Below are 13,796 nucleotides of genomic sequence, written 5' to 3' on the forward strand. Positions count from 1 at the left end.
ACAAAAAGTAAAAGTACCCCTGCAGAATGGGCCATTTCAGAATAGTGTAAAGTACATAATTGAATTATTGATGTATTAATATGTACATTACTTTCGTTTACTTGAAACTGTACTCAAGTGCATCAATTGAGTATAAGTGTACTTAGTTTCTTTCCAATTCTGGTGAGTATTATCTTGATGACTAATTGTAACATTTTCCTCTTCAGCTCTGACCTCTGCTGTTGAAATCGACGTGAAAAAGGATCAGGATGATTTGAAAAGTGTAAGAGATGCTTTCGTCCAACAAAATTGGGTTTCGTGAGAATTGTGATGTGCAGGTTTACAATGTGATGTGTGTCATTTATAGTAAGCTAAATAGAACTTATTGAAACATGATTTGAAACAACAAACTACAAAAAAGAATGAATTATAAAGCAATCAGAGATCTCGACTCCAACGGTTTTGTTAAAGGTGCGCAAGTGAATTTGGCACAAGGTCAGAAACACTGATGCAGCCACAGATTAGAGTTCAGTCTCAAGGACTAAACTTTGAAGGGACAATAAACAGATTTCACGCAACAGAAATAACCAAAAAATGTCTTTGACAAATGTATCTCATGATGCAACAACTGAGAATGTGGCAAATGTTATTTGTAAGTGATCAAATCGGTCTGAGGTGTTGATTTAGTTTCATTATGTGACTTCATAGGATACTCAGAATGGAGCCGTCTGCCAAAACTGCACCGAAATATTTGAACTCTTTGCTGTCATGTTTTCCAATCCAGACCTCCAGGTGAGTACAAGGCTGAATATTTCAGAAGGCAACGTGTAAAGGTGCAACAAGAAAAGGTGTCTGACAAAACACCTGTTACACACATTCATTTCTCATTCTTTACACACCCTTTTCTTCCAGGATAAGGTCATGAGTGAAAAGCAGTGCGACAACCGAACAGCATCACCCGCTGTTTCCACAATGTGCAAAGTAAAGGTGAAGAAGATGCTTCCACTGGCCTTCAATATGATTTTTGCTTCCATGGTAAGGCAGGGGGAATGTTTCCCAGTATAACAGTGACTTCTGTCGTCTTTGCTTTCTGTGTTTTTCTAATTGTCATGTCTCATGTCTCTGTCTGTAGGTGCCGAGGAACGTCTCCACTGACAAGCAGACAAAGATGCTCAGCAATGGCTCTGCAGCTGATAATGTCCGTTAAGTAGAACTTGGAGGGAAACGAACAATATTGTTTTTATGGAAACATCCCAGTTTGAGCTCTTTGTGCTTCACTTCCACAGCTGTTTCTCTCTGGCAATAAGGATTCACTTGTTTGCACGTTCTGCAAATATGTTATGGGCGAGTTGCTTGACATGCTTCCATTTGATTTTGATGAGGTGTGTCACACTCATGCAGTAAAGGAACCCAAATGCACATGAACAAACTCAATATCTCATTGTCCTGCACACAGACAGCGCTGACGATAAGCAAGCTCATGTTAATCTCAATTTTACATCCTGCTTTTCTGCAGCAAGATGTGATTGATGCCATGCAGAAGGTTTGTCACATTATGCCCTCCTTCGTCGAAGATAAGTGTACAGACCTCATCGATCAGTATGGTAAGGAGATCGCGGATGCAATCCTGCAAGGAGGCGGAGCATCTGCCATATGCTATGCTATCCGGCTATGTATATTTGGTGAGTTGGCACAGCTGCCAATTGTTCAGTCATGTGTGCAAGTTTGAAACTTTTTGGATCGTTTTGTCCATTAATTGTCAGACAGTTGTAAAATTGCCCCTCATAATTCCCCAGGGCCCACAGTGATGTATTTGAAAAGCTCCTTTTCTCTGTCCAACAGTCAAAAACTCAAAGACACTCAATGTTCAGTACAATGATATGAAACAGAGTCGTGGAAATCCTCACATTTGGGGAAACAGGATTGTTTTGTTTGAAAAATGACCAGCTATCAGTTAAATAGATCAATCGATTCATTGATTAATCAGTACAACATATGTGGAATCAACAAGATGAGATGGACCATATATGGACTATATAATGTTTCATTCAGTTGTCTGTTAAGGCAGGAGTTTTATGACAATTTTAAGACAAAATGAAACACATCACTGTGTAACATGTCTCCTGACTCTTCTTTTCAGGGTGGGACTAAACATCTGAGCCAACCTTGGCGCCTCGATGACTCAGATCTTTCAACACCAAACTACAAACATTCCTCTCCCTTGCATTTGGTACTGATTTGATATTTTGCTGCATGTTATGATTTTGCGTTGTATATCTAGTCTACGTTGATCAGAACCTGACAAAATGTTCTGATCAGCAACGTGGTCTGATCTTCAAATAAAAGGAATGTTGAAAACCACAAACTTAGCAATAATTCTGTGTACAGATTCTTAAGATCCCTAATTAAAGACACACTTGGCCAAATCAAAGTGAAATCAGTTTTATGGATTGAATATTAGCTGTACTAGGTGTAATCCCAGCAGTGTAAAACGGACTTGGCATCATCATTCTTTCAGTGTGTGGATATATGATGTGTAAAATTTAGTGTCAGTATTACCTGAAGCAAACTGCATGTATGGAAGTTCCTGAGGTGACAAACCACAACATGGTGCGTGCAGTTTGCACCGCTGAGTGACATCACTGACATACGGCTCATATGACTCATACTCATAGAGAGTGTCGTCAGGAAAAGAATTCGTGAAAGGGAAGAGAGTTTTTTCACAAAATTTATATCTGAAGCTCTTCATATAACCTGGTCTGGAGCAGGTAAGGTGTGCAGCTTAAGTAAGCGCGGTGATCCAGGTTAAAAGAGAGCGACCTTCATGACATGGGAAACTCTGGCTTTATTCCCATTCATCTCATTTTGTAGCACAACGTTTTGTTCTCTCTATCTTCAGGATAACCAGCCAGCCAACCTGCTTCACTGGTTTCCCAAGCCCACCAGCCAGCTCCCACACCTGGGATACTCTCTACCAAGCTAGCTGAAAAAGACAGTCTGACCATTGTGTTACACAGTGTTATCACGTCCATGTGACATGACATCATGGCATACTTTATCTGTATCAGAAGTCGACTAGTCGGAAGAATGATTGAGTCTGTCTCATATGTTCTGCTGTGTACTGGCACTTGTTCAAAGGGATTAGTTATTGAACTGAACAGTTGTGCAAAAAAAAAAAATTAAAAAATACAGGTGATCTAGATTAACTGTGCGTACGTATGTTGAATTCTTGCCTAATTACCCTTTATCTTGATTTAAATGCTTTCCCAAACATCCCTCTTGGCTTATCTTTATGACCAGTAGTTTATGGGAACATGTGTGTCATTGCACTAATTCAGAACTCAACCACTTGTTTACTCTACAAACACGTAAACCAGCTTGAGGTGAAAAACAAGTTTAAACTCTGTGTTGCTGCTTTGATGTTGGTTATTTGAGCACTTTTTACAACATAGAATTGGACTTCCTGTTGAGCATATAGTTAGGAAAGCAACATACTTTAAAGGGAAGTAAAAACATACTTGAGAGGTGTTGACAGACGCTAACAATAGAAAGTTTTAGAGTTGTGTTTATGTGCTGTTGAGGGATCCAAGTACCTGGCGTCACAATAGTTGTCTGGGAATAGTAATGGGCGGGATTCCATGACAGCATCTTTGTTCTTCTCTCAGTTTCCTTGTTGGCGCTCGTTCTTTGTAATAGTTTAACTTGTGAAATCCCTTTGGCATTCTGCACATCGCTGCTTCCTCCTGCCTCAAAATTTGCAACAGAATCTGCGAGTTAGCTCCACGTGACAAACGTAATTCCCCTCCAACGAGGAGATGCCGAGGCCTTTTTGTCTGTGCTGTTTTAGGCTGATCTGAAGTTACAGTTACCACAAAAGTGGAACCAAACATAAAAAACTACAGCGGGAAAGAAATTTCTTCTGTGTCTATTTCATCTTATACTGCATGTGTTTGTACAAATAAGTAATAATAGTCCTGAGATTCAATCAAACTTTTGTCTGTCTGTGATCTTTGAATAGATGCTGGAAATCAGATCTCCAGATGATGAAAAGGCCAGAGTTGACCCAGATCAAAATAATGAGCAAGCAAAGTTCAGCTTCAGTTGTAAAACGTGGACGAGGTTAGTGGACCATTAATATACTGTCAGGTGGAGGCCAGAAGTAATAACGTATTTTCCCTAATACCAGGCATGTGTATCAAGACTTTCGTGATAATAGTCCTTATTTTAAAAAATAAAATCACCTGTAGAAATAACCACACCCAAACAAAACCTTTTCAAACTCTATTATGTGCAAAGCCAGTTTATCCATTATCCATTAGATGCTTGTTACATTAATACCTTAATTAAACATGAGCGCAAATAGTGAATTGTAAACACTACAGGAAATATGAGAAATAAATAAAAATTTTGCATTTAATGTTAAAGCCTGATAAGTGAGACATCTGGGAAGGGGGCTGTGGGGAAGTTTAGGTTGAGATATGTTCTTTTTTTAGTGTAACTTACTAATTCATAGAAGAATGTGCAATTTAATTAGAGTGTGTGCTGTACATACAGTATGTCTCCATATAAGGCTTGTCTTTGTGTGAAAAAAGGAAATACACTGAAAAAAACACTTGATTTTATGTTCCTCAAACTAACTTTCAGTTGCCTGGGAAGCTATGAAACTAATCCCTGGCCTTCCACTCAACAAAAAACTGAATGAACAAAGAGTTGCCAGTTCAATCATTGTGTGTGTGTACACATGTGTTTTTATAGTGAAAATGAAAGAAACGCGCTGATTCTTTGTGCCAGTTGATGCTCATATTTGCTAACCTTTTGTCGCCGCTCTGACGAGACAAACTCAGACAAGATGTCTGTGAAATAGAAAGCTGCATTGTTCTCTGCCCTGTGTGTTGTCAAGTCTCTCTATTTTCACAGATGTTTGCTGCAGCTCTGAAGTGCATCTCATATTTGCATGTTAATTAATTATGTTCATAAAGGCCTCACTTTGGAACATAGATGAGCACATAAGCTCCTGCGCCTTTCTATATTTTTACATGCTTTCATAAAACAGGGTGTAATTATAGTGACTGAAAACAGTCCCGTCAAGATTTCCTGCAAGTTGGAGACTCCTTTTAGCGTAATCTTTCTGACGTCTGTACTTTATTGTCTCCAGTACCAAGTGTACTACTTCCGTGTTATGTTCATCGTAAAGGTGAAGTCTATTGTACAGCTTTGTGTACTGAGTTATTGTTGTCATAAATGCCATAACTGACTCATGCAGTGTGCAAAACACCTCTGCTTCCTGGGCCATGGGGAATTTTTTACACTATTAAACAGAACTATGAGTGATTGTTAACAAAACTTGGTGTTTTTCAATTGGAATCTGTTACTAAGTGTAAAACTCGTGTTCTTATGACTGTGCAGAATAATTGCTTGGTTGTAGAAGCAGAGTTTCTCAACAGCACACTCCCATCAAATACAACTGACAGCACTGGAGAAATATGATTTCTTGCTAAATCCTGAGGTTGACTAACAATGTTTCAGCCATTGCTGTTAATTTCTTCTTCTTTATTTTTTTTTCAAACCTCCTTCAAAGAGGGAACTGGACATGATTAGTGCAACTCTCTTGTGGATGTGGCAAACGCATGTTTGCTGACAGAAAGGTGAACCCATGCATTGTTAACAAGCAGACAAACTGACCTCACATTGAAGCTGATGAGAAAAAAGTGCATGAAAACTATTTGTTCATTTCAAATTTTCTTCACGATGTGCAGGAACTTTGATGAAATTTACTTTTGGTGCTGTGCTTCAATGTGATTATCCCTTTTTTTAAGCAAGTGCATAATTATGTTTTAATGTTAAGGCAAGTTAGAAATGTGCAACCTGTTCCTCAATCTTTTCAGTAGTTTCTACTATAGTGAATGAAGCCATACTTGTTAAAATTTGTCTTTAATTTTAAAGCACAGGGGGGTGACAGTGTGCACATCCACACCCAGCAGCGTACAAGTTCAGAACAATGGCAGCAGGAGAGGTTGAAATTTGCAATTTCCTGCCTGATGACCATGAAGGACAAATCGTTGCAAATTTTGTCTTCTTTTGATTTAAATCCTTCATTCTAAATGACTTTCACACCTCTATTTGTCAATTGGTCGGTGTGATAATGATCAAGGATTCAAATCTTTCACCTCCTGACTCAAAACGTGCAGTCGGAGGAGTCATGATTAGATCCAACATCCAACAAGATCCTGCAGTCTGAGCTGCATGTGTTAGTGTGTTAGTCAGCAGCTGTAATCTGTACTGCATTATATTCATTTTATCAGTAATAATCCGTTATTTATTTGATGTCAGGCTTTTCACAGGCTAATGGACCTCTCTCGTACCTTTCTTTGTTTTGTTATCAGTGACAATTTTGCGTGAGAACTATGAAAAAGCCATTCTGCGTGCAGGAACCACAGGGCTCCTCACCAAAACAGACACATACAGGCTAAAGGTAAACTTGTTTTTGACCGTATATCTGTCTTTCCTTTTCCTCATTGCACAACCACGTCTCACAAATACAACCTATTACTTATTTACCTACATTGCTCTGTGGCCAACACCTTTAGTACATACAGTACTGGTGTGAACTCCTTACCTCATTCAGCCTTACTTTAATGAGTGAGTGTGGAGCTCTTCCTCTTTTCAGGGACTTTCTCAAGTTCACCAGTTTCTGTGTGGTAACACTGAAGGCCATCAGCCACAACATGGCAACATCAGTAAACAAGTGGAAAAAAAGAAAAACTGTCCAAATTTTTTTTGGAGAATAAGATGCTCAAAAACTTTGAAAATTCTGTGCTAAAAAACATTTTTTTTTTTTCAGTGAGAAAACTCTTGATCCAGTTATGTCAAATAATACAATGAAAAGGGACTCAAATTTACTCAAAAATAAGGCTTAAAAATGTCAAAAAGTCGACAAAATGACTTCTATTTTTTAAATGCACTGATGTCAAAGTTATAATAATGAACAGGAAAATTGATTATTCAAATAGCTTCATAGTAAATGATAAAAAAAAAAAAAAAGCCAACTGCAAATAGTGATAATGCCAGGATGATATGGTGACTGTGCCATGATGATTACTGTCCTTATCACCACTGTTGCATCCATTGTGCTGTTGATCATGTATTTATTATCTAGTTTTTCAGTAAAAACATCAATCCTGTCAGTTGACCAGAAGCCATAACTGATAAGAAGAAAAGATTTCCTTCAGCACAGTCAGAGAAGGAAGAAGGAACTGCTCTTCACTGTGGCTTCACCTGGACAGCCCCCAAGGGGGCGAGGCCTCGGGGCCTCACACTCAGTATAAAGAAGGCGATGATGCTTGACTCAACACCACTAACTCTGATCTCCAAGAGCATCTGAAACCTTCACAGCTATCTTCATAGACACAGGTATGTCTTCTTTTTTTGGAGATTCTTAGATATTTTTTCTGTGACATGAAGCTTGAGAAATAGTTTTTGTGCTTGCCTTTTGACAAACTAAAGGAATTTAGCTTGTGTACTGACTTTTGTTTGTTTGTTTGTTTTAGAGATGCTTTTCTCCGTCCTTCTTGCACTGAGTGTCTGCTTGGTGCCTGCTCACTCCAAACCAGCAGGTATAGGCTACACCCTTCACATTGTGGACATGTTTCTAATTCCCTTTTATACCTGAATTTTCAATGAGCAATTTGATGAATGTGGTGATTTTTGCAGGTGAACATCTTGGCCGTACTCTCCTTCAAAGCTGTTTTGAGGAGGCAAAGAAACTCGTGGATGATGCCTACACATACTCCAGAGAAGAGTGAGTTCATCTTGTGGGTTATTTCACAAGATAGATTATCTTTCAAATAAATTCAGCATAAATGCTTACTGAAGTGCTCTTTTTGGTATGCAAGCCATTCATTACAATAACTCTGTAATCTCCACAAAAGGCCACAATTTTCACACAACTGTAACTCTGTTTTCTCCCCCAGGAGTCTGAGACGAGTCCGCAGGGACGTGGTAAGTCCCCACGATGCTCTTCGTCTAATGAAGCAGCCTCGTGGTGACACGCGCTCAGCTGTGAGATCTGCAGACTACATGGCACAAACCCTCCGTCTGCTGCATGAGAGGATGCATCATGTGCACAAACGGTCACTCAACGCAACAGGTCAGACATGCAGCAGACAGAAAAAGACAACACACACAGACACGCACAGTGCTCACTTTGTCGTTTTTGTGACAACTCTTCCTGGTCTTGGCTGAACTTCAAAGGTCTACTGTTTTGTAATGTCGGCGTCATGGAGCACTTCAAAGCTGTAATTAAGGACAACACCTTCAAAACCTGACTGGCATGCAGACACGTTGTGAATCCAGGAATTGTGTCTTTAACATTTTTCAGACTTGCTTTCTGAGGAGGACCTGAAAAAGCTTGCAGAAATAACTGGATGTTCAGCTCGAGTCAGTCTTCCACAATGCCGCACCACACCAAACGTGAACGTGTATCGCACCATCACCAGCGTCTGCAACAACCTGTAAGAGAAGCATTCAAGTGTGATATGATGTGTTTTAAATTTCAATTGAAGTAGCAAATTCTTCTTCTTCTTCTTCTTCTTCTTCTTCTTCTTCTTCTTCTTATTATTATTATTATTATTATTATTAATAATAATAATAATTTTGTTCATTATTATTATTAGGACTGGCATTGATACCTAAAATCTTAATACCTTTTCTCAAAAAATGTAACTTAACCAGCGCATTTCCATGTTCCAAAGTTTTTTTCAATATCAATAGCATAGGAAAAAAAGCAATGTGTTGCAAAGTGTTTCTTTCAAAAAAGTAATCTGTGTTGAATTAATGGAAACAGGGTCTGTGAATGCTTTTGTTCAGAGCATACGATTGTGAAATAGACTTAAACACCTTGGGCCATACACCGCAGAAGATGTGTACACTTCCCTGGGATTTCTCAAGCAGCATTTCCAAACATGGACGTCTCCTGTTTGATTTTAGAAATAACCCTCGCCTCGGATCCTCCAACACCCCCTTCACCCGCTGGCTGCCCGCTGAATACGACGATGGCATCTCTCAACCAAAAGGCTTCAAAAACCAAACATTCAACAACTTCTTGCTCCCGCTGGTAGGACCTTGAAATCCCAGACACTCACTTCTATGAATAAACATCAGTGCTTAGTAAAAATGAAAACTGCACAATTCTCCTCCACTCTCAGGTGCGACAGGTGTCCAACAACATCTTAAACACGACGGATGCAGGAGTGGTGAACGACGGACTATACACTCACATGGTGACCTTATTTGGGCAGTGGAATGACCACGATCTCACCTTCACGCCGTTCTCCCCCAGCATCCGCTCCTTCAGCAACGGGGTGAACTGTGACGAGAGCTGCGAGCGAACTGAGCCGTGCATCCCCATCCCGGTCAGTGTCGAAGCTCTAACCCAAACATTGAGATGTTGTTTTCAGTGAAAGATTGTCTCATAACCTTTGCTCTCCCGTTTCCTACGAACAGATTCCTCCCGGCGACCCCCGCTTGCCGTCCGGCCCGGAGAGCTGCATCCCTGCGTTCAGATCAGCCCCTGTTTGCGGAACTGGATACTCAGCTTACAATTTCGGTGGAGAGCCCAACAAGAGAGAGCAGATCAATGCCCTGACGGCCTTCCTGGATCTCAGCCAGGTGTACGGCTCAGAGGACAAACTTGCCCTGTTTCTTCGTGACCTTGAAAATGATGGCGGCTTGCTGCGTGTGAATACAGAGTTCAGAGACAACGGGCGCGAGCTGCTGCCCTTCCACCCTCTCCAAGTGAACATGTGTGCCACTCGCAAAAGGGTCACCAACGACACGAACGCCAAAGAGGTGCCCTGTTTCATTGCAGGTAAGTCATCTTGAAAATTCATTGTAACTGATAGCTTTAGAAATGGATCATTAATAATTTGTGAATGCTTTAGATCAGCAATAAGCCATTCGAGGTGTAATAAGAATTTTGGGTTGCCAGGTTGTGAAGAACTGTATAATTAACTACCTTGGCAACACTTTAGATAAAAACCTAAAACCGAAAAACATTTCTAAGCATAAACACTTAATAAATGGTTCAGAACATATTTTGTAGTTGTAAGCAGCTATAAGGAACTTTTAGGTATAATGTATTTGTCAACAACTATAACTCCTATCGTACTTTTACATTTCTTATAGTAAATTCTTTAAAAAAAAAATTCTTATTAACAAAGAATAATAGATGCCAAATGTATGAATCTGAAGAGGAAAAGAACAAATCCTCAAGCATTTGTCCGTATGTGACCTTGATGTTTATGTTTCTGTCTGGTAGGTGACGTCCGGGTGGACGAGAACATCGCTCTGACATCCCTCCACACGCTGTTTATGCGTGAGCATAACCGCCTGGCTCGTGAGCTGAAGAGACTAAACCCACAGTGGGACAGTGAGACCCTCTACCAAGAGGCTCGCAAGATCATGGGAGCTTACACGCAGGTAGCGGAACCTGAGAGGCAGCCAGCGTTCCCACCTCTGTCTTTACATTTGATATGTCCTACACTCCAGTCTTTTACTTAAAATAAGTCTCTCTGTGTCTCTCAGGTGTTTGTGTTCAGGGACTATCTGCCACACATTGTGGGCAACGACGCGATGCGCAGACAGCTCGGCCGTTACCCCGGCTACAATCCCAACGTTGACCCCAGCGTCTCCAACGTCTTTGCGACAGCAGCTTACCGCTTCGCCCACTTGGCCATCCAGCCAAATTTAGCCCGTTTAGATGCAAACTACAGGGAGCACCGTCAGTTCCCAAGTGTCTCCTTGTACAGGGCCTTCTTCACCCCCTGGAGAATCGTCTTTGAGGGTGAGCTGCACAGAGAGAAGCGTGATAACTTATTGGTCACTCTGCCTTGAACTGTCGCCCTAATTTTTATTTTGCTTCCCCAGATGGCATTGATCCCCTGCTCCGTGGTTTGATCGGCCGTCCTGCTAAACTGAACACTCAGGATCACATGATGGTGGATGCTCTGAGGGAGAGGTTGTTCCAGTTTGTGCAGCACCTGGCTTTGGACCTGGGCTCTCTCAACATGCAGAGGGGACGTGACCATGGCTTACCTGGTACATCCCTCACTCTCATTTCAAGCCTTTTCAATTTCTCCTTGAACGTTTCATTGTCCTCATCCACTTTTTGCTTAATGGTTGTTTGCTCCTCTAGGCTACAACGCCTGGCGTAAGTTCTGTGGCCTGTCTCAGCCCAGGAACCAGGCAGAACTCGCTCAGGTCCTGAACAACAGCGGCCTGGCCCGCAGGATGCTGCAGCTCTACGGCACGCCCGACAACATCGACGTCTGGATGGGAGGCGTGGCTGAGCCGTTTGTCCGTGGCGGCCGTGTGGGGCCTCTGTTCTCTTGCCTCATTGCATCTCAGTTCCAGAGGACACGCCAGGGCGACAGGTCAGTAATGTTTATGTATAATGGAGGCGTGCAGTCTGATTTTCTTTCAGCCCGGTCATCTTAGTTGTTTGAATCTGTGGGGGCTGGAGAGTTGAGGGTGTTGTAATACCAAATATGACCACTCAGGGGTGCAAAAGTCATATATTCTATTTTACACATAATGGATTTAAAAACGTGATCTTGTTTTGAATAGATAAACTAATGCATTGAATCTTAGCGTTTGGCCACCTTTACGATAACACAATCACAAAAACAAGTCTCTTTTCACACTCTCCTTTGTTAAACAATCAGGCTGTGGTACGAGAATCCGGGCGTCTTCACCCCGAGTCAGAGAGCCACTCTGAACACTGCCAGCCTGGCCAGGATCATCTGTGACAACACCGGTATCAGGGCTGTCCCCACTGACGTCTTCAGCGTCCTCTCAAACAGGAATCGCCTCGTCAACTGCTCCAACATCCGACGGCTAAACCTGTCGGCCTGGAGGCAGAGACCCTGCAGAGGTGAAATACCACTGGCCCACACTTTTTGACTTTGGGAGGGGGAGCGAGACCCTCAGCATTTTTCAGTCTACGTTTAACCTGGTGTGTTTATTTCTTCTCTAATCACTTGAATGGAACTCGTTCTTCATCTGTGGTGTTTGATCTTGCAGGCCCGGGTGATAGCTGTTTTGAAGTCAGTGGAAAAGAGGTCGGTTTTAAGTACTAACAAGTGGTAGTCACATTTGAATAGCACAATGAAGCTGCAACTTTCTTAAAAAGTGCAGATTCAGATCCTTTACCTGTTGTTCTTTTTGGCATCTTGGTGAAGGCGATTCTTACTCCAGAAGAAATCAGTCTTGTTTTACTAATACAAGCACATTTCCTTACATTATGAGGCTAAATAAATATAACTTCTACATCTTCTTCTTATTCAGAATGTGAATCAGCTGGACCCACTGGACCAACTGGACCCGCAGGACCCCCTGGACCCCCTGGACCCCCTGGACCTCCAGGACCAAGTGGACCCAGAGGACAACGAGGTAGTGTATTCAGTTATCGTATGTGGTGTCTGTGCAGCCTTTTGTAAACTATGCACAGTGTTGAATGTCTTTGAAGAACTTAAAAATGTTAAAATAGTATAAAATGTGTTTTGACACTGTAATAAGTCACAGCAATTTTACAAAAATATTATTTTATATATATAATGTCATATGTAATATTTTATTCTGAATGCATTATTTAAAAGGGTAACAAAGCACTTGAAGCACATATTCTAGGAATATTATTACTGATGCCTTAATAAAAGAGACATAAAAGAACTAGTTACTATCTAGTGGAGTGAAACGTACAATATTTCCATTTAAATGTAGCAGAGTAGAAGTATAAGATTAAGATTAAGATCCATACTTTTATTAATCACCACACAACATGCCATGCATCAGTGAACACAGCAACACACGCAACATGCCCATGTCACGCTTAAGGTGAAATTATATGCCCATCCTGGAAAGTCCTTCCTCCGCGGCAGACCAGGAGCAAAATAAAGTAGTAGAAAAAGGAAATACTAAAGTGAAGTACAAGTATCACAAGTGTGCTTGAGTATAGCAATTCAGTAAAGGTGCTAAGTTCTTCTCCATCTCTGGACAGTTCATAATGAATGATGATTAAAAGCTTACAATATGCTGTGTGTTTTTACAGTGTTCTGTACTTTTGTTTCTCTGCAGGTCCACTAGGACCCCCTGGCCCGAGAGGCCCTCCTGGCCCGAGAGGACCTCCTGGACCACCAGCACTCAACATCAATGCCTCACAGCCACAATCTGCCTTCTCCGTCCGCCTGGGCGAGTACAACCCATCCTCAGAGACAATCATTCACTTCCATCAGGTGATCTACAATGAACAGAACCATTACAGCACTAAGACGGGCCTGTTTACATGCGTCACCCCTGGTGTCTATCAGTTCAGCTTCCTCTGCACGTCCTTCATCAGTGCAGGAAGTGTGGACCTTAGGTGTAACAAAAAGCTGGTGCTGCGCAGTTTCAAGGTCTACCTGGGAGGTCGCCAAATGTCATCAGGGGACATGGTGCTCCGGCTACAGACAGGGGACAAAGTGTGGCTGGAGGCCACCGCTGGGACCACCGGCCTGAGCACCAAAAGCTTCTTCTCAGGACACCTGCTCTTCGCTGTTTGACACAAACTCTTCTTCTCCAGACTGAGCCGCCTCTTTCTGATACACCAGTGGTCTGTCTTTTGTAGGATCTCTTTGCACTGAACTTCGCTTTTGATTAATCAGGTCATATGAAGTATCTCTCATTGATAATTGAAAGCTAAAAATATTAGAAACAAATTTTTGATAGTTTTAGCCAGCAGCCTAATGAACACCACCTATGACAGCACCACATTTATTAAACTC

At 41.5% G+C, this 13,796-nt stretch overlaps 1 protein-coding gene across 1 annotated transcript; it reads left to right on the top strand.

The window, feature by feature from the left end:
- The first annotated feature begins 7,343 nt into the window (after positions 1-7,343).
- On the top strand, positions 7,344-13,701 carry mpx (myeloid-specific peroxidase). Its single transcript, XM_070988727.1, has 14 exons — positions 7,344-7,389; positions 7,527-7,592; positions 7,690-7,777; positions 7,950-8,125; positions 8,357-8,489; positions 8,965-9,091; positions 9,183-9,389; positions 9,481-9,844; positions 10,295-10,455; positions 10,561-10,819; positions 10,903-11,073; positions 11,171-11,408; positions 11,700-11,908; positions 13,111-13,701. Exons 2-14 carry the CDS (start codon positions 7,529-7,531, stop codon positions 13,572-13,574), a joined length of 2,661 nt encoding a protein of 886 aa, XP_070844828.1. The 5' UTR covers positions 7,344-7,389; positions 7,527-7,528; the 3' UTR covers positions 13,575-13,701.
- Positions 13,702-13,796: the final 95 nt, after the last annotated feature.

Source organism: Chaetodon trifascialis, chromosome 20 (assembly GCF_039877785.1).
Source record: "Chaetodon trifascialis isolate fChaTrf1 chromosome 20, fChaTrf1.hap1, whole genome shotgun sequence".
Lineage (NCBI taxonomy): Eukaryota > Metazoa > Chordata > Actinopteri > Chaetodontiformes > Chaetodontidae > Chaetodon > Chaetodon trifascialis.